At 42.3% G+C, this 23,959-nt stretch overlaps 1 protein-coding gene across 1 annotated transcript in view; it reads right to left on the reverse strand.

Annotated features, from left to right (window-relative positions):
• Window positions 1-5,167: 5,167 nt before the first annotated feature.
• Window positions 5,168-23,959, reverse strand: part of LOC117380430 (protocadherin-16-like) — a 392,551-nt gene continuing 373,759 nt past the window's right edge. Inside the window, exons 18-21 of the mRNA XM_033977238.2 lie at window positions 18,204-18,334; window positions 14,914-15,200; window positions 8,060-8,201; window positions 5,168-7,805 (exon numbers count right to left, since the gene is read on the reverse strand). Of these exons, the coding sequence (XP_033833129.1) occupies window positions 5,215-7,805; window positions 8,060-8,201; window positions 14,914-15,200; window positions 18,204-18,334 (3,151 nt within the window). The 3' untranslated portion in view covers window positions 5,168-5,214. The remainder of the gene's footprint in view (window positions 7,806-8,059; window positions 8,202-14,913; window positions 15,201-18,203; window positions 18,335-23,959) is intronic.

Below are 23,959 nucleotides of genomic sequence, written 5' to 3' on the forward strand. Positions count from 1 at the left end.
TGAATCTTTGGTCCCTCTGTCAGAGGGTGCCAATTATAAACAAGTATAAACCCCATGGAAATGTCCAGCCATCATACCTCTCAGGAAGGAAACGAGTTCTGTGTCTTTGAGATGAACATGGTCCAAAATGTGTGTATCAACCCAAGAACAAAAGTAAAAGATCATGTGAAGATGCTGTCTGAACCTGGTTGGTCATTATCCACAGTGAAACAAGTACTGTACATGGGCTCAAAGGGAAGAGTATCTGCTGGGAAGAAGCCATTACTCCAAAAGAAACATAAAAAAAAAGGCAGATTACAATTTGCAAATGCAAACAGGGACAAAGACCTTCATTTTTGGAGAGATGTCCTGTAGTCTGGCAAAAAATAAAATTGAACTGTTGGTGCACTTCACAAAATAGATGGCATCATGAGGAAAAAAAAATCAGGGTATGTGAGGAAATACTGAACAGTCTTGAGAACACATGAGCCAAAATTCATGCTTATTATTGTGATAAGGTTGTGGAAGGATATCCAAAACATGCGATCCAAGTCATACAGTTTAAAGGCAATGGTACCAAATACTGATGAAATCTATGTAAACTTCTGACTTTGAATAACTGTGTACTGTCTCCATATAATTATAAAGCGTTTTATCATTCAAAAATCAGGAAGTGCATGTTAGTATGCTAGTTGTTAGTTTCACCATGACAGCAAAACTCCAGTCTGGTCTCTGAAAGTTATGAAAAGTGCTTATAAACTCATTGTGGTGAAATGTTTAGATGCTCGGAATACAAATGTGGAAGTAAGTGATGAATAACTTTGGACCACTGCAAATCGATTAAAATGAACTATTCTATTTATGACATCTTTAAGACAGTAAAAGTCAGGTACAGTGCCTTTAAATGTACACATTTGTGAATTGTAAGTAATGCATTTAAAAACAAGCACAACCACAGTTCAACCACAGATTATTTGCTAAATTGTAAAGCCATGGCTTGCTAAAAGAAGTTACATGGGTGTTTAATTGAAAATCTCAAAAGGTTAATATGATTCTTATTACTACATACACTGAAAACAATTGACAGTACTTTATTTTCTTCAGAGAGTTTTAACCTTTATATAGATGTCTTCTCATCAATGTGTAAATAAACTCTGAGAGAGAAGAAATCTATAGGGAAGGATAAAGGCATAGTCCAGAATGGCCTGTGTTCTTGTGTATGGAAGCTGCTCAGATCAATTGTATTATTTTAAATGTTTTGTATAATTTGAATAGGGTTGTAAAAGATTTAAGGACTGTGCACAAAACTTCGATCTCGATGATAAGGCAAGTGCATTTGAATGGGTAGGTCTATAGCCAATTCAATGGCAATAAAAAGGGCATGATGCTAAAGAAGAGTCACTGCTCTCTTATTTAGGTGAAAGGTTGCCTGAAGTCAACCAGTTCATGTAATAAGATAGAAGAAAATCAAATTGAAAATGAAGACAGAAGCTTAGTTGGTGCTTGTTCTCTGGTCCAAAGTTTGTCGGCCGCCCTCAGCATGAACAATATTGGCAGAGCCGTCCTGCTCCTCCAGATGAATACTGCAGCTGTGTCCCTGGATTAGTTTTTTTTGTTTTGTTTATATACTATATACTATTTACTATCTAAAGTTGTCATTAAAAATGTACCTGTTGTGTGTTCTGGTTCATATACTGTATGAATGGGCAAATGTATTAAAAATGCTTTGTTAAATATGACATGCTTTTCTCAAGGTAAAATGTTTAGCAATTTCCTTTGACTCAAATGCGACCCCAAATCAATGCATCAAACTGACTTTAATACATTGAATGGAATACAAATAATTTACATGAGTACTTTATTCAGGCACTTTGCTCCCAACAGATCAAGAAGCACATTTTCCATACAGCACCTTTAAATGCCAATTTCAGACACACATTAAGACACAATGTGGTAAAAAAACAAAACAAAAAACAATACATACAAAAACAACTTCAACTGACAACTCTTGTATAATTTAGCAGTTATTAATTCTTATAGCATCATCCTATTAGCATAGGAAAGCAAATTAGTGTTGCGCAAACATTTCTTTTCAATAAATTAAATAAAAACAAACAACCTATAGGAATGTATTATAGATTTAGCAAGGTGTCTGCATTAGCAAACTGATTAATTATTCAACTTTGTAATGCCTACCAAAACACAATTCCGATGAAGAGAGTCAGTGGGCCAAGAATTCTGGAATAATATTATGTAGACACAACACGGACAGCTGCGTCCTGCAGAAGTTCTTTGATGACTCTGCCGTCATTGGCCTCATCAAGGATGACGATGATGTGGAGTACAGAGGACTAACACAGGACTTTGTGTACTGGTGTTAGCAGAACCACCTCATCGTCAATGCAGGGAAGACCAAGGAGATGGTGGTGGACTTTCGCAGACGCCACTCTACTGTACGCTCTGTGAACATCCAGGGAAGGGACATTGAAAGAGTGGACTCATACAAGTACCTGGGTGTTCATCTGAACAACAAACTGGACTGGAGTCACAACACAGATGCACTGTACAGGAAGGGCCAGAGCAGGCTCTGTCTCCTGAGGAGACTCAGGTCTTTTGGAGTGAGAGGGTCACTCCTGAAGACCTTCTATGGCTCTGTGGTGGCATCAGCCATCCTGTATGGTGTGGTCTGCTGGAACAGCAGCATCACAGAGAGGGAGAGGAAGAAGCTGGACAAGGTCATCAAGAAGTCCAGCTCTGTCCTGGGCTGTCCTCTGGACTCAGTGCAGGAGGTGGGGGACAGGAGGGTCCTGGCTAATGTCATTTCTATGCTGGGCCATGAGTCTCACCCCCTGCAGGACGCTCTGTCTGTCCTGGAGAGCAGCTTCAGTGACAGACTGATTCACCCTTGCTGTGTGAAGGAGAGGTTTCGCAGGTCTTTCCTTCCTGCTGCTGTCAGACTGTACAACGAACACTGTTAACACTGAACATGTGTCATTTAACTATACCCATGTGCAATACTGAATACCATGTAAATCTACTGAAGTCGCTTTACTGAGATTTATTCGGTTTATATGCTGCACTGTTACTCTTTTGTACATAATAAGAAACAGTGTGTTACAATAGAGTCTATTTTTAGTTTAATTTTAAGTTTATTTTTAAATTATTTTAAGCTATTATCTTGTTTTATTGCAAGTTACCATTTTCCTGCTGTTCTTGAGCTGTGCGGTGCAATATTGGAATTTCCTCACTGTGGGACTTATAAAGGCATATCTTATCTTATGTAAATGTTGAGTGAGACGTTGCACGTTTTGCAATGGGGGTCATATTGAACAATGCGGAGTGCATGTTAATTTTTAATATGTGAATTTAAACCATACTAATAGTAGACCTAGTAGACCTATCTTATGATGTTAAAACATTCAATACAATGAAAAAATGTAAAACTTCTAAAAAATTCTGGATATTTTGGAGTGCTTGGTGACATGATTTTCCTGTTTGTTTTTGTGTGTAGGCAGCACGGTGGCTGATTGGCAACACTCATGCCTCACAGCAAGAAGGTTTGGTTCGATCCCCGGGTCGCCCAGGCCTTTCTGTGTGGAGTTTTGCATGTTTCTCCCCGTGTCTGGATGGGTTTCCTCCGGGTATTCCGGTTTCCCCCATCAACCAAAACATAAACGCCCTTCGAGACAACTGTTGTTGTGATTTTGGGCATTACAAAAATAAAATGAATTGAATTGAATTGAATGATCCTGGTTTAGTCCTGATATTCTTTTGGTTTGATCCTGTTATAGTCCACGTTTACTCCTGCTTTACATCCGGCTTAGTCCCAGTTTGTTGTGTGTGTCTATGTATTTAATGCTAATGTGTGCATTGTGTCACCATGGTATGTGCTGAAAATTCTGCCATTGACATACGTGCAGAACACCCTTGTTATGTCACTGCAAAGTAGCAATATACAGTTGTGTGATCAGGTCAACATTGTTGTTTACTCAAAATCCTAAAAGCCTAAAATAAAAATATGTTTTGATGATACCAATAATACTAGTTTTGCTAACATATTTTTTGTGATTTATGTTTCGAACATTAGGTTTAATTTTTTTTTTTTTTCATATAAGGAGAATTGAAGGTATTATGCGGTAGAATAGGTCAATATTGCAATACATTCATGTCAAATGTCTGATAAACATTCAGGAAAAAGAATCAAGAAATCAGTAAGGCATGTGTGATAGGGTTGCTGGATGTTGTCTCTCATTTTCTGTGTTAAATGGATCCAGCAGAACTAAGACAGGTCTAAAGATTCCACATTCGTGCTTACCTTTTGATGTGGGATCAAAACCAACGCCAGGACTATCTCATCGTACAATATCTGCCATTCCTACTGATCCTTCATCTGTTCAAGCAAGAATGTGTCTTCTACTATTAATATTTACAATCATAATTTCCACCTCATAAAGCATTCATATCAGTCTTCATTTGAACCACGGTTTAAAATTAAAGGAAAAGACAAAAAAAAATAAAATAAAATACAACCAGCATACAGTACAAACATGTATGCACAACAAGCTACAGATATACAAATATAGAAATATATTTTAGCTTATGACAAGTTAATGCCATTTTGTGTCAGAAAGTAAGTATAAAAATATAGACAATGATTTTGTACAAAATATTGACATCATGAGTCCCCCTTGCATGAATGTGCAAAAAAAAAAAAAAAAAAAAAAAAAAAAAAGATCAACAGGAGAAGAGTTCCATAGGAAATCATAATGGCAAAGTCCAGTATGCCCTGTGATCTTATTTGTACAGAAGCTGCTCACTACCACTTTGAACAAATAGGCAAATTAAGTTAAAATTTAAGTTGTTTAAAGTTTTTGTATTTTTTACTCTAATTTACTTTACAAGAAAATTACTCCAAAATTAGTTAAAGACATCCATTACAGAAGCATTTAATCTCAGAAACTTTTTTTTTCTGACTCAGCATGCAAATTACAATACATTTTGAATTTAAAATACACCAAATTACAACTCAAATCAATCTGAATAAAAAAGAACAGATACATAAAGAATATTTTTGAAAAGATACAAAATATCCATGAGTTACAAACTAACTCAAAATCTGAGTCACCATTTTGAACAGGTTTTTCAATTATTCTGTTCTGACAGTTTCATTTTTCAAACTGGCTGGCAGAAAAGGGCTTCCGTATGCAACAACTACGGGGCACAAGTTAAGTTTGTTCAAATCCTCAGGTCCCCCTCCTCACTGTGTTCAAGATGGTGGTTGGTTGCACTTATAACCGATGCGGATGGTCCTTGTGAGACACTGAACGGGGTGACGGCCGGAGAATGCGCCGCCAGAGGAGACAGGGACGGCGAGAAGCTTGGTGACATAGCAAGTGATGAGATAGATCCCTGGTCACTAAGGGGGGACCTCCGAAAAGACCCCAGGTGTGGGTAAGTCCTTCCAATAGCAGGCTTTGGAGGTACAGTTTTAGCCCCGGGATGAGCCACTGAGGTTATGAGAGGTGGTGGGTCGATTCTGGACTCTGTTAGCTTAGCCTTGTGGAGGAAGTGCCTACGGGAATGATGCGGGGTAGTTTCGTCCTTCAATCGCGCAATTTCGGTAAAGACACTTGCTAGTGGTTGAAACTGTGGACACCAGTTGAGAAGGTAGTCCCAGTTGTAGCTGCCTCTTAGCTCTTCGTCGGTTGCCACGATAGCTGTGAGAGATCCGTCGACCGCTGGCTTACCGTCCGCCGGGAAGGTATAGTCCTTTGGGTGGGAGATGTTAAGCCCTCTTCCAACACTAATGTAGCTACTAGCATCATCCCTGTACATGGAACCTGACACTATTGACCCATTTAAGCTGCCTTTTTTTTTCTTCAACCACCCGCTAGTGTCTATGGACGGCTCACAGGACACATCTGATAACTGGTCCGCATCTTGCTGGATTCCGGAATCAGGACCTCTGGCCGATAACCGCTCTTGCATGGACGATGAAATACTGGAAACTCGCGGATATTCGTTTATCATTCGGATTTCATCATCCTCTGCTACTTCCACCTCTGCCGACCCCCGTCCGCTAGAGTGGGATGGGTCCAAAGATCCCCCACGGGTAAAATGACCACTATTATTCCTACTTTCAGAGGTATATCCTGGGAGGGCTTGGTGGTAGATAATTTCATTGGTGGCAAATTTGGTCTCCTCAAACTTATGCATCATTGTGCTCGATCCCAACTTCCGCCCGTGACCCTTGTGGTACTTTCTTTGACATCTTAGTTTGACAAAAAATAGAGCTAGAGCGATTAGTATAAGAATGACTATAGTGCCAAGTGATACTGCAATTACACTAAGAAGCGCTGTATTCATGTCGGTGTGAATGCCGAAAGTGGTATGGGTGACGTCGACTCTGACTTTGGCTACTGCAACTCGGGATGTCTCTAAGGGACTATGCGCTGTAACTTTTAGAGTCATTTGACGTAGCTCTCTTTTAGAACGGCTAACAGGTCGGCTGTAGCTGTCCATCTTTAGTGAAATCTCTCCATTAGACTTGTTCATTTCAAAATAAGGAGATGGGTCTAGCATGGAGTAGAGTACGATGCCGTCTACACCCCCATCCTCATCTTTGGCTTGGACTCTGCCGATAACCTGTCCTTTTTTTGCCCCATCAGGCACTTCAAACAAGAACTCGGAAGAAGTAAAAACTGGATCATACTCATCCATTCCAGTCACATAAACTTGAACTGTCACTGTTGCTGAATAGTTCCCAGTGTCCATCGCACCAACAACAAAATTAAAAGAGTTGACCTTTTCGTAATCAAAACTAGAGCGAGTTCGTATTTCGCCTGTGGTTTGATTGATAAGAAAAGCGTTCTTTCCGTCTTTACTATTGTCGAACATGAAGTATTTTAACTGTCCGTACAGCCCTCTGTCATGATCAATGGCATGCAAAATCGTAACTAAGGCATTCTTGGGTTGGTTCTCCCTGATGCTTGCAGTAACTTGCTTAAGCGGGAAATAGGGGCGGTTATCGTTGATATCCTTTACCTCAATGGTTACTGGGACAAAGGCGTAGTGACCCTGACCATCTGTTGCTTGAACTACAATCACATGAGAAGATTGACTTTCACCGCTCAAAGTCTTTCGAAGTTTCAACACACCAGTCCACATGTCCACCTGAAATAGTTCATTCTCATTGCCTGAACTGATGGAGTACTGCACTTCTCCATTGGGGGCAGAATCTGGATCACTGGCTGATAAATGTAAGATTTCTGTCCCGGTGGCTACACCTTCACTGAGGACGATGTTATACTCTGCCCGACTGAAAGCAGGAGGGTTATCATTAGCATCGGTAATGCTGATAAGGATGGGCACACTCGAACTCTGTTGAGGTATTCCACGATCGGACACCACCACAGTTAGGTTATACTTAGGTATGGCTTCGAAGTCCAATTCTTCCACCAAAATGATACTTCCAACCGTCTGGAACCCCTTGCCTTCCAGGAATCGGACACTACTTTCAATCTGAAAGGTGTTTCCTGAGTTGCCACTAGTGATGGCAAAGTCAAACCCACAGTTGTCCCGGGACAGGTCTCCATCTATGGCTTCCAAGGTGAGGATGGTGGAGCCGGGGAGGTTGTCTTCAGACATGGTGGCTCTGTACTCTGATTGGTGGAAGATAGGGGCATTATCATTGATATCGGAAACTTGGATTTGGATGGTAGCAAAGGAGGAGAGAGAGGGTATTCCATGGTCCCGAGCTTCAACGAGCACCAGGATGGAGGGGTTCTCAAAGTCAAACTCAGTCTTTTGGTTGACAAATACAGTGCCTAGAAAGAAAAAAAAAAGTTAAATAAAATAAAAAATATGAATTATTTAAGTAAAATTAGCACAGAAAAGTCCAATTTGATGTTGTTTACTTATGTGTCTCTTTTTATTTCAAGCATTTTACCATTTTATCTGAAACAAAATAACATTATTTTATAGTTTTTGATGGAAACCATTTCATAAACAACTAAGCTATACAACTTTATAGCATCATGAAGGCCAATAAGGAACATTTCTTCTCACTGACATCGCTCACCATTGTTGAGGTCGATGTAAAAAGCTCCTCTGGTTGAAGACACGACCCTATAGGTAACTCTTCCATTGTCTCCCGAGTCTCTGTCTGTGGCTGTTACCGTGATGACCACACTATCCGCTGGGAGATGTTCAGATACTGTAACCTGGGGAGAATACAGCATGTAATTAACTAATGTTCACCAATACGACAAAGTAGGAAGTTGGGGAAACAGTTATAGATGTGCAATTTGGTGGACAAATAAAGGAATGCCATTATAACTTTAAGAACATTCATTTCTCAGTGCATTTAAAATTTAAAAATGACATATTTTGGACTTAAATGTTATTACTGGTTGTGTTTACATACACACCATGACTTCTGGACCTTTATTTAAATGAACTGCAAAACCACAAAATTTGATTGAGTGAGTAATCAGATTTGAAAATTTGGAAATTTAATTTGAAAAACTATATTTTTTTTCAGATGATGATTATTTAGTTGTATAAAAAATATAAAACTAGAAAAAAAAATAGAAAAAGTTTAAAACTAGAAAAAAATTTCACAATAATCCTATTTTGAGTACGTGTGCAACTGCAGCTAGTTACGTCTGATGATACTACAATGATTTCTTTCACACCTGAATTTGGCAAGGAAAATTATGCAAAAAGGACAAACTAATTTGGCAAAGACAAAAATGAAAGTTGTTAAATGTTATTTTAAAATTTATTGCACTTTGTCTTCCAAAGCCAACAATTACTAAAAATCCACTGATTGTTTGGTGTTTTTAATGATCAGATGCAAATACAGGCAAAAATCAAAATTTTCATCTATCGGATTATTCTAGTTATCTGATTTTACGGTCTATGTAAATGTATTGAAATATTATTGAATGAATAGAGGAATGGAAAGGAAAACTAGTGGTTTGAAAGGTTTGACACAAGACAACATGGACTAGGAGAACTGGTTCATTGCAGGGGGCATTACATTACCCAAATCTCATGTATGCTGGAATTTGAAAATAATGATTTAAAATCTGTAAATCTGCTAAATCTGTTTGATATAAATTGTTGGTATTAGATTTTTTTTCTTTTTTTTCCCCTCCCTCAACCGCCACCTGAACGTGGTGGAGGGGTTTGAGCACCCAAATGATCCTGGGAGCTAAGGGGGATGGGTCAGACTAAGGCCGTGTCCCAATTCGCCAAATGCACCTTTTGAAGGGTCCCTTCGAAGTACTCTTCAAAGTGTAGTTTGAAGGTTCCGGTCGAGAATCTGCCCTCCTCAGTGTAGCCGCCATCTTGCTGAAGAGGGACAGGTCTACACCACGGACCGCGCTTCCACCGTTGTCTTTGAGCGTACAATACGTACATTACGTACGTTATTTTTAATTTTTTTTTATTTAATAGAAGAAAAGTCAAGATGTCGTCGTCACAGCCGTTTTTTTTCTGTTTAGATTGAATATCAATAGGCAAATATAACGTTTGAGGTGATTTTTTTTACTCAATTGTAGCTACTTCATAACTTTAACAAAATATACCTTGTGAAAACGTAATAACAGAGTCAGAGGTAACAATATCATTTTGACATTCATAGTCTATAAACCAGAGAACACTGATTAGTGGTACATAAAGTGGGATATTGCAGTTTAATGCTTCGGTATTTTGGCCAGTGGCTACACCACTTTAATAACAGTAGAGGGCACTGTTTCCCTTCTATGCCGTGCCAGTTCTTTCCATCTGATTATTATAAGGTATTTTCTAGCAGTGCAGCGCTACATCAAGCTAGTGTCTTGATTTACTAACACGAAAGTAAATGACACGTGCCCACGAGGGGCGCAGACCTATGGAATGTACGGAACTCATGAAGATTTTGTGCACGTCTCAGGACTCTGTTCTGTCCTTTCCTCAGAGTCCGTTGCTTCATTGTTCACATTACCTGTGTGGATCATTAAACTCTTCTGACTTTACGTTTCAGTCTCTTGGTCTTTGACGCTTACAATAGAAACGAGCATTCTTACATTATTCTTATTGCAGTAATAATTTTTAATGATAATAATGTCTTCTTATTGTCTAGCAATAACTGCACATTCCTTTATTCCATGTAACTCCTTTTTAATCATCACACACACTGTACAGATCTTTATTCAGATTTAACAGTTTCACGTCACACTGTTGTAGATGAGGTAAACCAGTACGAACATTTGAACGTGTATTGCGCAACAGACTTCATTTTCTTCTCTTTTTTGCGTAGCCGCGGTGCATGATGGGATATAGAAGTGCGTGAAGTGTGCACAGATGCACGCTTCAGTTATGTCCGATCTCCATGGAAACGGTGCAAAGGGAAGGGCAGGTTTTCGGCCGCATTCAGTAGGGTGGGTTGAAATGGGACAGCCCTTGTCGCACCGGAAATGACGTAACTGCCCTTCGAATCGCCCTTCCAATGGTGATTCTAAGGCCAGGTGGGCGAATTGGGACACGGGCTAAGAGTGGTTCAGAAGCCCTTTATGTCGAGTGAACAATCATGGCTAGTTACGGTGCCTGGACCAGCATTATCAGGCCCCCCATCTTGAAGCCAGGCCTGGGGTGGGTGGTCCGCAACGAGCGCCTGGTGGCTGGGCCTTTCCCCATGAGGTCCAGTCGAGCTCAGCCCAAAGGGGCGACGTGGGGGCCGTCCCCCCGTGGACACCCTCGACCCATAGGATGCCGGATGCAGAGAGATCTGGGCCGCAATCAAAGACGAGGCCCTCGACAACTGGATCTCCGGACATGTAGATTGGCTCTGGGGACATAGAATGTCACCTTGCTGGGGAGAAGGAGCCTGAGCTTATGCGGGAGGTTAAGCGTTATCGACTAGATATAGTCAGCCTCACCTCCACACATTGCTTGGGTTCTGGAACCCAGCTTCGTGAGAGAGGCTGGACTCTCTATTTCTCTGGCGTTGCCCGCGGGTAGAGGCGGCAGGCTGGTGTGGGCTTGCTTATTGGCTTATTGGCACACAGCTCAGCCGCCTCGTGTTGGAGTTCACCTCGGTGAATGAGAGGGTCTCATCCCTGCACCTTCAGTTCGGGGACAGGTCTCTCACTGTTGAGTCAGCCTATGGGCCGAACAGCAGTGCAGAGTACCCGGCCTTCTCGGAGTCCCTGGGAGGGGTGCTAGACAATCCATCGAATGGGGACTCCGTGTCACGATGCCTGTTTTGCCTGTCCTCCTGTGTCCTCTCCCCCTCCCCTACCTGTCTGCCTGGAGCTGGGCGGAGTCCCTGACTCCTCCTGCACGCACCTGGAGCGCATCACCGCAATCACCGTCACCTGCTGCCGAGTATTTGAGGGCTGGGCAGAAAACACTCGGAGCCAGATCGTCCACGTGTAAACGTGAATGCTCCAGTTTAAGTCTCTGTATTTTGTTACCTGCTTGCTTGCCTCTGACCGGATTTTTGCCACTCCTCAGATGCCTGTTCTCCCGCTCGTACCTGCTCCTGCCTCTGCGCCCCAGCTCCGGTAAAGTTCACCCTTTGTCTTCGCCTCCTGTCCCGTCTGGGTTCCCGGCTCATCTCCCGTCCTCCGCCTTGGCTCTCACCTGTTGGATTATTCCTGCTCGGTCTCTCCTGGTCCTGTTCCTGGTCCCGTCTTGTCCCGGTTCTGGCTATCTCCGCTCCCGCTCCGGTTCTGGTCTGTCCTACCTTGTCCCGTCCTGCGCCCGCCCGCTCTGCCTCCTGCACCTTGTCCCCAGTTGTGACTATTACTATTGACTTTGAATCCCGCACCTTGTAAATAAAACACTGTAAATCTGTCCCGAGATCTGCATCCTTTGGTCCGCACCTACACCCACCGTTATGACACTCCGTTGTTCTCCTAGGGGACTTCAATGTCCATGTGGGTAACGACAGTGACATTTGGAGGGGGGTGATCGGGAAGAACGGCCTTCCTGATCTGAACCTGAGGGGTGGTTTGTTATTGGACTTTTGTGCTAGTCATAGTTTGTCCATAACGAACACCATGTTCAAACACAAGGGTGTCCGTCAGAGCACTGGGCACCGGGACACCCTAGGTCGGAGGTCGATGATTGACTTTGTTGTTGTGCAATCTGATCTCCGGCCGCATGTCTTGGTCACTTGGGTGAAGAGAGGGGAAAAGCCCTCAACTGATCACCACCTGGTTGTGAGTTGAATCCGCTGGCGGGGGAGGAAGCCGGACAGACCTGGCAGGCCCAAGCGTATCATGAGGGTCTGTTGGGAACGTCTGGTGGAGCCCTCTGTCAGTGGGGTCTTCAACTCACCCCTTTGGGAGAGCTTCTCACAGATCCCGGCCGCCAATGCAGCCATCCGTAACTGTGGTCGTAAGGTCTGCGATGCTTGTTGCGGTGGCAATCCCCAAACCTGGTGATGGACACCGGAAATAAGGGATGCCGTCAACCTGAAGAAGGAGTCCTATATGGCCTTGTTGGCTTGTGGGACTACTGATGCAGCTGACATGTACCGGTGGGCCAAGTGTGCTGCAGCTCATGCGGTCGCAGAGACAAAAACTCGGGGGTTGGCGACAAGATCAAGACCAAAATGAATTTCCTCCACAGGGTGGCTGGGCGCACCCTTAGAAATAGGGTGAGGAGCTCGGTCCCATGGGAGGAGCTCTGAGTAGAGCCACTGCTCCTACACGTTGAGAGGAGCCAGCTGTGGTGGTTCAGGCATCTGTTCCTGATGCCTCCTGGACGCCTCCCTAGGGAGGTGTTCCGGGCATGGAGGAGGTCCCAGGGAAGACCCAGGACATGCTGGAGGGACAATGTCTCTCGGCTGGCCTGTGAACGCCTTGGGGGTGAGGGAAGTCTGGGAGTCCCTGCTTAGACTGCTACCCCCCTTACCCAGCCCAAGATAGGGGGAAGAAAATGGATTGATGGTATTAGATTTTCTGCTAGCTTTATGGGTTAATTATGAAATATGTGCATTTATAGCTTTTAATTAAGTTTTTTGAGGAAAAAAAAAATGATGTGAGGACAGTTTAATATTCAAAGATCAGTTTTTCAAATCAACAATCTCAGGGTGTGCAACTGTACAACGTTTTGGGACTGCTAATTTCAGCTTTTGTTTTCTGGTAATTATGTCCGTTCACATTATAATTTTGATTAACTTTTGATTAATTATTCATCCCTGGTCAGGAGAGTTTTATTTCACTTCTAAAATTATGTGCACTTCAAATTTGGACAGGCTTGCACTGTAGAGGGTGTTCTAACCTCACATGGCACTGCCTGCAGAGACTTATTCACGCAAACATGTCAACAAGGACAGAACCGGAGCAGAGCTTGTCACAAGTTGGTGAATAGTGGTTGATGAAAAATCCAGCCACTTTGTGAAATATAGTACAATATTTACATAAAATTTCCTTGTAACAAGTTTGTTAGCTCCTCAAACAGGTTAGATCTTCATATTCAGTTAAATATCTCATGAGATATATCATATTTATATGAAACAGACACATTTTACAGATGGGTACCATAATATTGTTTTGAACTGTACCTTCCTGTGCAAAATTGAATAGACAGCAAATTATATATATATATATATATATATATATATATATATATATATATATATATATATATATATATATATATATATATATATATATAATGATGTTTATATAATAACATATGACATATGCACAATGGCCTTTTTGTAAACACTTTTTTAAAGTTCGATCAGGCTTGAGCTACAAAACAAGCAACATGTTAAATCATGTCAACAGTTTTTATAGATAGTTTAAGTTTTACACGGACAGCATGCGCCCATTGGTTCATTGTGCACTCCAGCGCAGACTGAATGGTGTGCTCTCACTACAGCGAGGGACAGTGCGTGTCTGCAGGAGCCAATCGGGTACAGGCTGAACTCCCCCACACCAGCGCTGACCTGCCTCCCAGACCAGGACACAGCACTGCACTTATGCACGGATTTTCACTCTGTTTGTCTGCTGTTCACATTTTACTTTTGTAGCGTGCAAATATGAAGCCAAATGGCTGCGGCCTCCGTCTGGCCCAATGCTTGGTGTTTTTTAACGATTGCAAGTATGTGCCTAACCAGTATGTAGCAATGGCTTAGCTCTTACAAAACCAACAAAAACATAATCAAATCTCCATATAAAACTAGAGGGTCAACTTTTGACCAAACAGTAAATGTTCAAAGTCTTATTACACTAATTAATTACTACTAGTAGATGAGCTCAAACAGTAGTAAAGTAGGTTAGTACTAATGGCTACTGTGTTCTCTTCATTTATAGCCATGCTCCCATAGAACTAAATAGGACACCCAGCTCATAAACTAATGCCCAAACATTGTGGTGGTCCCACTCCTGTGTGATTCTCTAATGAAGAGTCCATTTACTGTTATAACAGTTTTAATTTATATTTACGGCAAAGTAAAAACATGACCATATTAGCACTACAAACTATTAAGTTACCCTCTGAAATGCTCTAGAATGCAGTTAACTGCATACATTTTGTTAAACATTTCCAGTGCACCCCCTTTTTGTCCCATATTAACACTTGTCTGTTAATATCAACCACAATGTAAATACAAGCACATTTTTCAAGTGTTTTTTTTTTTGTTGTTGTTTTTTTTAAATAAAATTCACGCAAAATTCTGTTTAACATTGTTCACATTTTAGACAAAATAACCAACTACATAAAACTAATACTAAAGCATTTCAGAACATGTAAACTATGTGGTTAGCAGTTTTTATGCAGATTAAGACAGGAGATGTTGTTGTTTGTGAAGGAAATTATGGTACTAAAAAACTGCAGCCTTTACAATTTGATAATTGTGTTGATTCAAATTGCAGTTTCAATTGCGATTAATTTTGCAGCCCTGTGCTGATCTAATGAACCTGTCTGTACCTGATAGAGCTCCTGGGTAAACACTGGTCTGTTATCATTGACATCCTCCACCAGCACGGTCAGGTTAGCCTCGCTGTGGTGTTTGGAGTCAGAGGAGTGGATGGTTAGGCTGTACCAGGATCTGCTCTCATAGTCAAGGGCCCCGGTCAGAGACACCCCGCCCCCAAAGCGGTGGATCCCAAACAGGCCCTCGGTGTCTGCATCCAGCTGCAGCATGTAGGACAGGGCCGGCCCCGTATCTACATCATTCCCCGTCACCTGGGTGATGATGGTGCCGATCATGGTGTCTATGGAAGAAGGATGGAGATGTTTAAAGAGGGGGTATAAAACTTCTATGGGATATTAATTGCTAACACATAACACATTTAGATCACCATGTTACCTTTTATTGTTTTGAAAATGTTATATTCGTTGAAAACAATGTACTACAATGTTGAATTTGTTTAAGTCTTGTTTTTGAAGCTCTGTGCAACTTGCTTATGAAACTACTACACATCGCACCAGGTTGTTGAAGTTGTAGTGTATTGTTTTGTATCATGCTTTTGTATATTTATGAAAAATTGCTGTGAGGGAACATGGGTGATGTAGGCTTGTAGGCTAAGCTTTGGATAGGAGTCGAATGCGGCCCGGGAGAGATTGCTAAATTACTCAAACGTGTGGATGACAGGTTATAGCATGGTAAAAAGCTCCAAAAAAACAATTTTAATACCTCCTCTTTAAAGTCACAGTTGTACATCAGTTGAGTTTGTGAAGAGAAGATTGGGGAACAAAGCTTTATAATTTCAGGAAGTAGTATTGAGTTCCATCCATCCAATGCATAATGCGACATATGGCTCTGTGTTGTTTATTTTATATTTTATGCTTTTAATAAAACTTAGCATACAATTTGAAATACAGCAAGCTACCTTGTGTGCTGCTGTGCACAAAGCCAATTTAAGGAACACTTTTTTCTGGCAGCTTAATTGTTCATTAATGTAAATCAGGCAATTGTTTAAATAATGTTGCTTGGTAACAGTTATGGAATTACCTTTACATATTTCATATCTGCTGCCTTGTATAACCAGGAAGCAAAAGTATGAAGTGTAAAATCTTGAACATAATGTTAGCTATGTTTTAGCAAAATGTGTAGTCTAACCTGTCATAGGCACTTTAAAGGTGATGACTGTAACATGTGCTCCTTTTAGAATAACTATTATAATCACAACTGAACCTGAATCATTAACTGTCATATACTGAGGACACATCATGCCATGGGGAGAATTTGTGGACTCAGATAATATAATGTTTATGGAATATTTAAAGATATTTTTAAGTTTATTTGATTTTTCTTATCAGTAGATGGCAGACATGAACCCCCGTGCCCTCAATTATGATGCTTTCAGTGTGAGTACAAAAATTCAGTACCTTGTAATGTTGTCATAATACAAACATTTCAAACTTAATTTTGATACAAAGGAATAGGCTTGACACTCAATTCCCAATACCACAATGATAATTAAAACATTCTTTATTTAGAATGTGATTTTCAACATTAAATCGTTGTACTCTGCTTTATATTACCATGTGATCTTATATCTGTATAAACCCTCAGTGGTCCATGTAGGTTCCATAGTGGTCCGTGGGAGTATACTAGTCTATGTGGTCTTATACTTGTTCTGATACAGATCAAGATCATTCTAAAGCTTTTCAAGAAAGGTTCATTTCTGTCCAGTGGATGTGACATTTTCTGACATTTTAAATAAATTATTAGAAAAATAAAACATGTTCCTGCTTATACTTGTTTGCAAAACTAGGATAACCATGCAAGTTAGCTGTATTTTTGACAAAGTTTTAGGGGCCAACTCAAATTTTCCAGATGCTCTCAATGCAGCGTAGCGGAGCACAGTCTTCTAATAGTTGTAGTTCTGTAGCTCTGCTAACTCACTCACATATTGGAATGCAACCAAATGGATTATAGACGTGGCATTTCAAGAGGAAAAACTCCAGATGAACCTGCAGGTCAGTTGCGTTAACAAAACTTTTTTTCACGAGTGCTGTTGTGTTAGTGTGCTAGCTGCTAATTTGATGACTTTACTTTTCGTCTCACAAAATTTACCTTAAACTTTTTAACAAAAAAATAAATAAAAATGACTTGACTTGCAAGATGGACGAGTTATGTGCTATGAGATTAGTATTAAAGATGCACTACGCAACGTTTTTACTGGGAAGTCTGCTACCTGATTGTCTCCATGGCATAGACTGTATAAAAAAGGGGACTAAGTGAGTGTGACTTCACCCATAGCGTCCGGTTCCTGTCAAATGAAGCTCATCGAGGCTAGCAGTGATAGGGGCAAAAGTTCCATATTTTGAAATCTGAGCGTAGGTATCAGAGCAACCAAAGAATCAATATGGAAAGAGGCTGTTGAAGGTACTGGCCACTTCCCGCCTAGCACCGTTGTTTCCAAAACTGTTACGAACACTAGTGAGAGGCTTCTTTTGGGGAAAAAAGGCACCTCAGTGGTCTGTTATTAATCTATATATATATATATATATATATATATATATATCTTGATTTATGGACAAAATTGCCAAATAAAACACCAAGATCATGTAGAGTAGGGTAATATGAACATTTTAAGACCAGAACAATAGACAAGCCTGGCAATAGAATGTGAAATGGACTAGCAGGTTAGCTTTGTGCATCTATACAAAGATTTTACTTTCTGGCTTTAAATTTGTCTATCTTGCATTTATATAATTACAGGTATAATTATATTTTAGGATAAGTATATTGAAAACATTGAAACAAGAAACAATCTTCCACCAGAAAAGTTACATAGTGCACCTTTAACTTCTATCCACACATGGTAGAACAAGTAATGGAGTTTTTATGTCTTAACAATTCCCAGCATGAAGCTATTCTCTGAGCGGCAAAAGTTAGGAGTTTTCAAGTGTATCCTCAAAGTACGGACAGCTCTTTTGAAAGTCCCAAGTAGTTCTATCTGACTGGAACAGAGCAGGAGAACCAATGCATGCTGGGTAATGGGGTCGGGGCTCCTAGCTGTGCTGCGGCAGCCTCCCTCAGAACAATGGTTCTGAGGAAGAAAAGAAGAAAAGAGGCAAAAAAAAAGTCATAAAAATTTTAAAAGAGGGTTGTCACTACCATTTTATATATCATAATAATAATATATGTATATGACTTATTGTTGCTATAATTATTTTTCCATTATTTTTTATTTTTTATTATTTATTTTATTATAGACAGCAGTATTAAGAGTACAGGAAATGTGTAGGGCTTTGGATTGGCTTACCCTCTGGCACTCGGACCTCCCGAGGCACTGGGATCATGGGCCGATTGTCATTCAGGTCCACGATGATCACGGTCAGGGTGGCAGAGCCGGCCAGACGTGGAATGCCTCGGTCCATTGCCGTGACAACCAGTCTAAAAAAAAAGTGTTGATCAGTCATGAGTCGTGCTGGGTTTGGGATAACAAACTTAACAAACATCCCAGCATGCAATCCAACAAGATAATTTCCTCAGAGCACTTTGTAGCTTTTTGTATTAAAGACGTTTGGTTTTAACATTTTTAATCAAATTTAAGATGGATATTTCAGTACAAACTTGAATAGCAAAAGAATTCCAAATGTATTATTAGCAATGGGTGGGAAGTAATTCATTTTCAAATAGACTTTATCTGTCATTACTTCAGAGTTAATTTAATTGAAATGAAGTTCCGTAAAAGTTAAATATACAAAGACTGCATTCACTTCAACCCTATAGCGTCGGATGCTATCGTCGCCAATAGAGCACGGTTGTGGACTTTCCAGTAGTGTAACTCCACAACCAGTCGTGCTCTCATGTAAATTCAAACGTCGTCTCAAAGCGGAGGCATGGAGCTATTTAAATATTTTACCGTCATTACGGTAATCTGCCTCTGTTGTCCCTCAAAGGTGATGAATGAGAGCACTGGTGCAGCGTACTTTTCTAGCAGCATACGTTTAGTCCAACTTGAGCAATGAAGTAGTAGTACTTTTACCTGAATAAAACTTTGGGTTACTCTTCCTACTGTGAGTATGTCTACAAGTGACAAAAACTTTAGGTTGATAATCAAAGGCAGACTGGCATGCGGGATATCAGGGATTTTCGCGGTGGGCCAATGGACTGACAGTTGTCCCTGACCCTCACACTGTAGGCTCTTGTAGTAGAGCAGCAGGTGGACCGCAATACAGTGGGCACGTGCCATACTCACCAGCCCAGGCATTCCAGTCCCTTGTGATGTTTCTTTCCTTTATTTCTTCCTCATAAGCAGCAATATTTGTTTTGATACTGACAGAACTTGGGGAAGTTTAACAGTGTTTATGTACGAGCGTAGATAGGCAAATGACGGTAGATCAGACAGTGTGTTGGGAGCAGGGAGTTAGCTCTGGTCCAAGGGAAAACGTGAGGAGCTGAATCTGAGATGAGGAGAACGGTACCGGTACAGGGAAGCAGGGTTGAAGACGGGAGTGCTGAGCTGATCCAAGGAGCGGGATCTGGTGAGGAGCAAAAGGTATCTGGTAAGCAACGTAAAAAGCAGGTCTGCAGCTGTCTTGGTACGAGCCCCCGCTTGGAGTAGTGCGGCTCTGGTCTTTCCCCAGACTCGCGACAGCATTGAAGGTGATGATGTACGGACGGTACCACCTGGTCTTTTTCCTCCGAGCAGGGCTGATAGCCAAGGGAGGTTTGGAAAGGGGATATACCCATAGCCGAACTCACTATTGTGAGTTCGTATGAATTGTGTGCATATTTGATCCAGGGTAAAAATATGCTTCAGGCAGAAGGTTTAGAAGATACCACACATCGCAACGCTGTCTCCAAGTCATAGTTTGCCCGCTCGGTCTGTCCGTTGGAGTGGGGATGGAAACCGGACGTGAGGCTGACTGGTGCGCCCAGACCCTAGCAGAGCGAAGGTCAAGCACCACACCTGGGAGGTAAATTGGGTGCCATGGTCCAAGACAATATCTGAGGGGATTCCATGCAGCTGGAACAAGTGATTAGTAATCTGGTCAGCTGCTTCCTTGGCGGTCGAGAGCTTTGGCAGGGCAATAAAATGGGCTGCCTTGGAGAAACGGTCGATGGTGGTGAGGATGACCGTGTTGCCATGGGACGGCGGGAGGCCTGTGACGAAGTCCACCACCACATGGGACCAAGGCCACTTCGGGACCGGAAGCGGATGCAGAAGGCCGGACGGGGGTGAATGGGAGGCCTTACCCCGGCACACACCTGGCATGTGGAGACAAAAGCCCTGATGTCTCTGTCGACGGTAGGCCACCAGAAATGATGTTTCAACAGCGAGAGGGTGCGATTAGCTCCTGGATGACAGGCGAACCAAGAGCTATGGATCCATTCCAGTACCTTGGAGTGAGCAGCATCTGGAACGAAAAGAGTGCCAGGTGGACCATTACGTGGATCAAGGTCATTGCGTTGGGCATCCCGAACCAAGTCTTTGATCTCCCAGTGGATGGCTGCAACAACACAGGTAGGTAGGTGGAATGATGGGTTCTGGTTCGGTGATGGACTCCTGAGCGAACTGACAAGAAAGGGCGTCTGGCTTGACATTACGGGAGCCCGGACGGTAGGTGAGAGTAAAATTAAACCGACTAAAGAATAAGGACCAACAGGCTTGACGGGAACTGTAGGAAAGATTCTTATGGTCAGTCCATACCAAAAAGGGTTGCTCAACCAGTGCTGCCACTCCTCCAACGCGAGCTTGACCGCCAGTAGCTTGCGATCCCCCACATTGTAGTTGCTTTCCGCTGGGGACAAACGACAAGAGAAGAAAGCACAAGGAAACAAACGATTGTGGGGTTAAAACCTCTGGGAGAGGACAGCCCCCAGCCTCCGGTGTTCAAGGCGTCTACCTCCATAATGAACTGTTGAGAGGGGTCGGGCTGATGTAAGATCGGAGCGAAGGTGAAGAGGCCCTTCAATTTGTCGAAGGCGGTCTGGGCTTCGGGCGTCCAAGTGAACTGACTGGAAGGAGAAGTGAGTTTGGTGAGAGGTGAAACCACATGGCTAAAGTCCTGGATGAATCGTCTATAAAAGTTGGCAAAACCAATACAACTCTGGAGTTGTTTTCGGTTATTGGGTATCGGCCAGTCATTCACGGCTTTAATTTTCTCAGGGTCAGCTCTCATGCCCCACGATGAATCCCAGGAAACTGACCTCGTCTGCGTGGAACTTGCATTTTTCGGCATTGACCTAGAGCTTATTTTCGAAAAGACATTGGAGGACCTGGCGTACATGTTACTGGTGTTCCTGCAGGGACTGCAAGAAGATCAGGGTGTCATCAAGATACACAAAGACAAAACGGTTCAGGAAATCACGAAGGATGTCATTGATAAGGGCCTGGAAGACTGCTGGGGCATTGGTTAGTCCAAAAGGCATAACGAGATACTCGAAGTGTCCCAGTGGCATCTTGAAGGCAGTCTTCCACTCGTCCCCCTCCCTTATGCGCACCAAGTGGTATGCATTCCACAGGTCAAGTTTTGAAAAATGGTGGCTCAGTGGAGTGGTGTAAAGGTGCAGTCAATGAGAGGAAGAGGGTATTTATTTTTTTACGATGATGTTGTTGAGATCCCTGTAGTCAACACATGGACGTAGAGTCTTATCCTTTTTCGTCACAAAGAAAAAACCTGTGCCCACCGGAGAGGAGGACAGACATATAATGCCTGCTGCTAATGAATCTCGGATGTACTGCTCCATAGCTTCTCGTTCTGACTTGGAAAGGTTATAAAGGTGGCTGGAAGGCAAGGGAGCACCGGGCAAGTAGTCTATGGCACAATCATAAGGACGGTGGGGAGGAAGCGAGAGCGCCCGACTTGTGCAAAAAATGTCCTTAAGATTGTGGTATTCCTCCGGTATGGAGGAGAGATCTGGCGTGTCTGGGGAAGAATTAAGGACGAAGTTGGCACCCCCTGCAGGAGACAGGTCTGATTGTAAGCAGTGGGTGTGACAAGAGGAGCTCCACTCCAAGACCTTTCCCCAGGCCCAGTCCAAGGCGGGGTTGTGAGCCACGAGCCATGGGTAGCCCAAGACAAGCGGAGAGGAAGGGGTGGTGATGACATGAAAAACATTGGGACTCGTGGTGATTGCCGGACAAAACAAGAGTAAGAGCTGTGAGGGGTTGTTCGAGCGGCTCCAGCCTAATTCCCAGCTGCTCGGCCACCTGCTGATCAATTAAATCTTCCTCTGCTCCGGAGTCTATGAGAGCTAGGACGGGATAGGTAGCCGAGTGAAAGCACAGTGTAGCTTCAAGCTAAAATTTATTGTTTTTCTCTGGGATAAGATGTTTACCCACCAGTACTCCCAGTGCTACTGGTGGGCACCCGCTTTTGGCCGAACTGGACAGGAGGCAAGAAAGTGTCCCCGTTGCCACAATACAAGCACTCCCCCGCCTGGCAACGTCCCAGACGTTCCACGGCAGACAAGCGTGCTCAACCCAGTTGCATAGGCTCCTTGAGGGCGGTGTTGAGGAGCGTATCTCGGTCCAGACCGGCAAATGGCGTCTCTCTCTCTCTCTGGCACAGAAAAACATGAGGAGCTGAATCTGAGATGAGGAGAACGGTACAGGTACAGGGAAGCACGGTCGAAGGTGGGAGTGCTGAGCTTGTCCAAGGAGCGGGATCTGGTGAGGAACAAAAGGTATCCGGTAAGCAACGTAAAAAGCAGGGAAAAACATGAAGAGAGCCAAGCAATGTATATTCACATGGACACGGCGTCTCTCTCTCTCTCTCTCTCTCTGGCGCCAAATCGTCTGTACTGTAGAGCCATCAGAAGCAAGTGAAGCAGAAATCAGATTTTGTTCAAAATTAAAGATCATCAATGAGCTCCTTTGGGAAACGCCCAAATTTAAAATCTTCGTGCTGGGTCACTGTTCAGAGGTTTTACACTGTCTTTATGCTCGTTCGTGTGTTAAGCACTTCAGTCAACCTTGTTGTTTTTAAAGTGCTCTACAAATAAAGTGGGATTGGATCTACAGTAAATACGGTTGTAATGTCAGATTAAAGCAAAAGTGATGCCTGAAAATTGTTAATTTTTTTCTTTAAAAAAAAAAAAATATAATAATAATTTCGATTAGATTTTCAGTTTTTCCCCTGTTCTCCATTAAAAAATGTTCAACAAACTACAGAAAATTGTCAAAACAAAAAAATATTGTACTCACTGTAAATTTTGAACCAATTGAGGAAATCTTTTATAAATGAGATGAAATAAATTATTGCAAAAACATACAGCCTAAACATTTCCTTTGATATCACTGATTTCAAAGCAGTCAGCGCTGCATGGCATGGCCCTGTGCTAAACTCTGTGACTGAAGTGAGCAGCGTTTTTTTTTTGCATTTTAAATGCAATTTCCAATGGAAGTGAAAATAAAATATTGATTCTTCCAAACAAATTGATTTAAACTTCAAATTCAATTAATTGATTCAACAGGCCCCTGGTCCCTGAGCAGCTAACAAGTACAAAACATTAGAAAAAAGATAATCAGGGATGAACAGTTTGGGCTGTCTAATTGGGATTTTTTGCATGAGCATCGCAATTTTGATTAGATTTGGGATTTTTGTTTTAATGATAAAAAGTTGTATTTTCAAATGCCTCCAGAAGAATTTTGAAGTGACATTGTCAGGATTTGGGTTTTATGTGTGTTCTGTGCTGTTTTTTCCCCTCCCTTCTGTGTCCTTACCTGGAGCTGGGCGGAGATTCTGGCACCACCCACCACACACCTACAGCTGATCTGCAATCAAGCCTCAGCCTCTGGAGTAGAAAGGGGCTGAGGATTGATAGAGAGGCTGCCAGGACGTCGTCTTCCTGTATTTCCATAAGTCATCCTTCATGTCATCCTCTGATTTATTCGTCCATGTATCCCCCACGATCCCGCTCCTTGGAACTACTCTGCACCTTCACCTCCAACCCAGCTCTCCATGACCGGTATGAACACCTCAGCCTCTGACCCCGCTACCCACGACCTGCTCGAAGACTACAGCATACGACAGCGCTCTCAACTGCTCCGTAAACCTATATTTACAT

This window comes from Periophthalmus magnuspinnatus, chromosome 13, assembly GCF_009829125.3.
Source record: "Periophthalmus magnuspinnatus isolate fPerMag1 chromosome 13, fPerMag1.2.pri, whole genome shotgun sequence".
Classification (NCBI taxonomy): domain Eukaryota; kingdom Metazoa; phylum Chordata; class Actinopteri; order Gobiiformes; family Gobiidae; genus Periophthalmus; species Periophthalmus magnuspinnatus.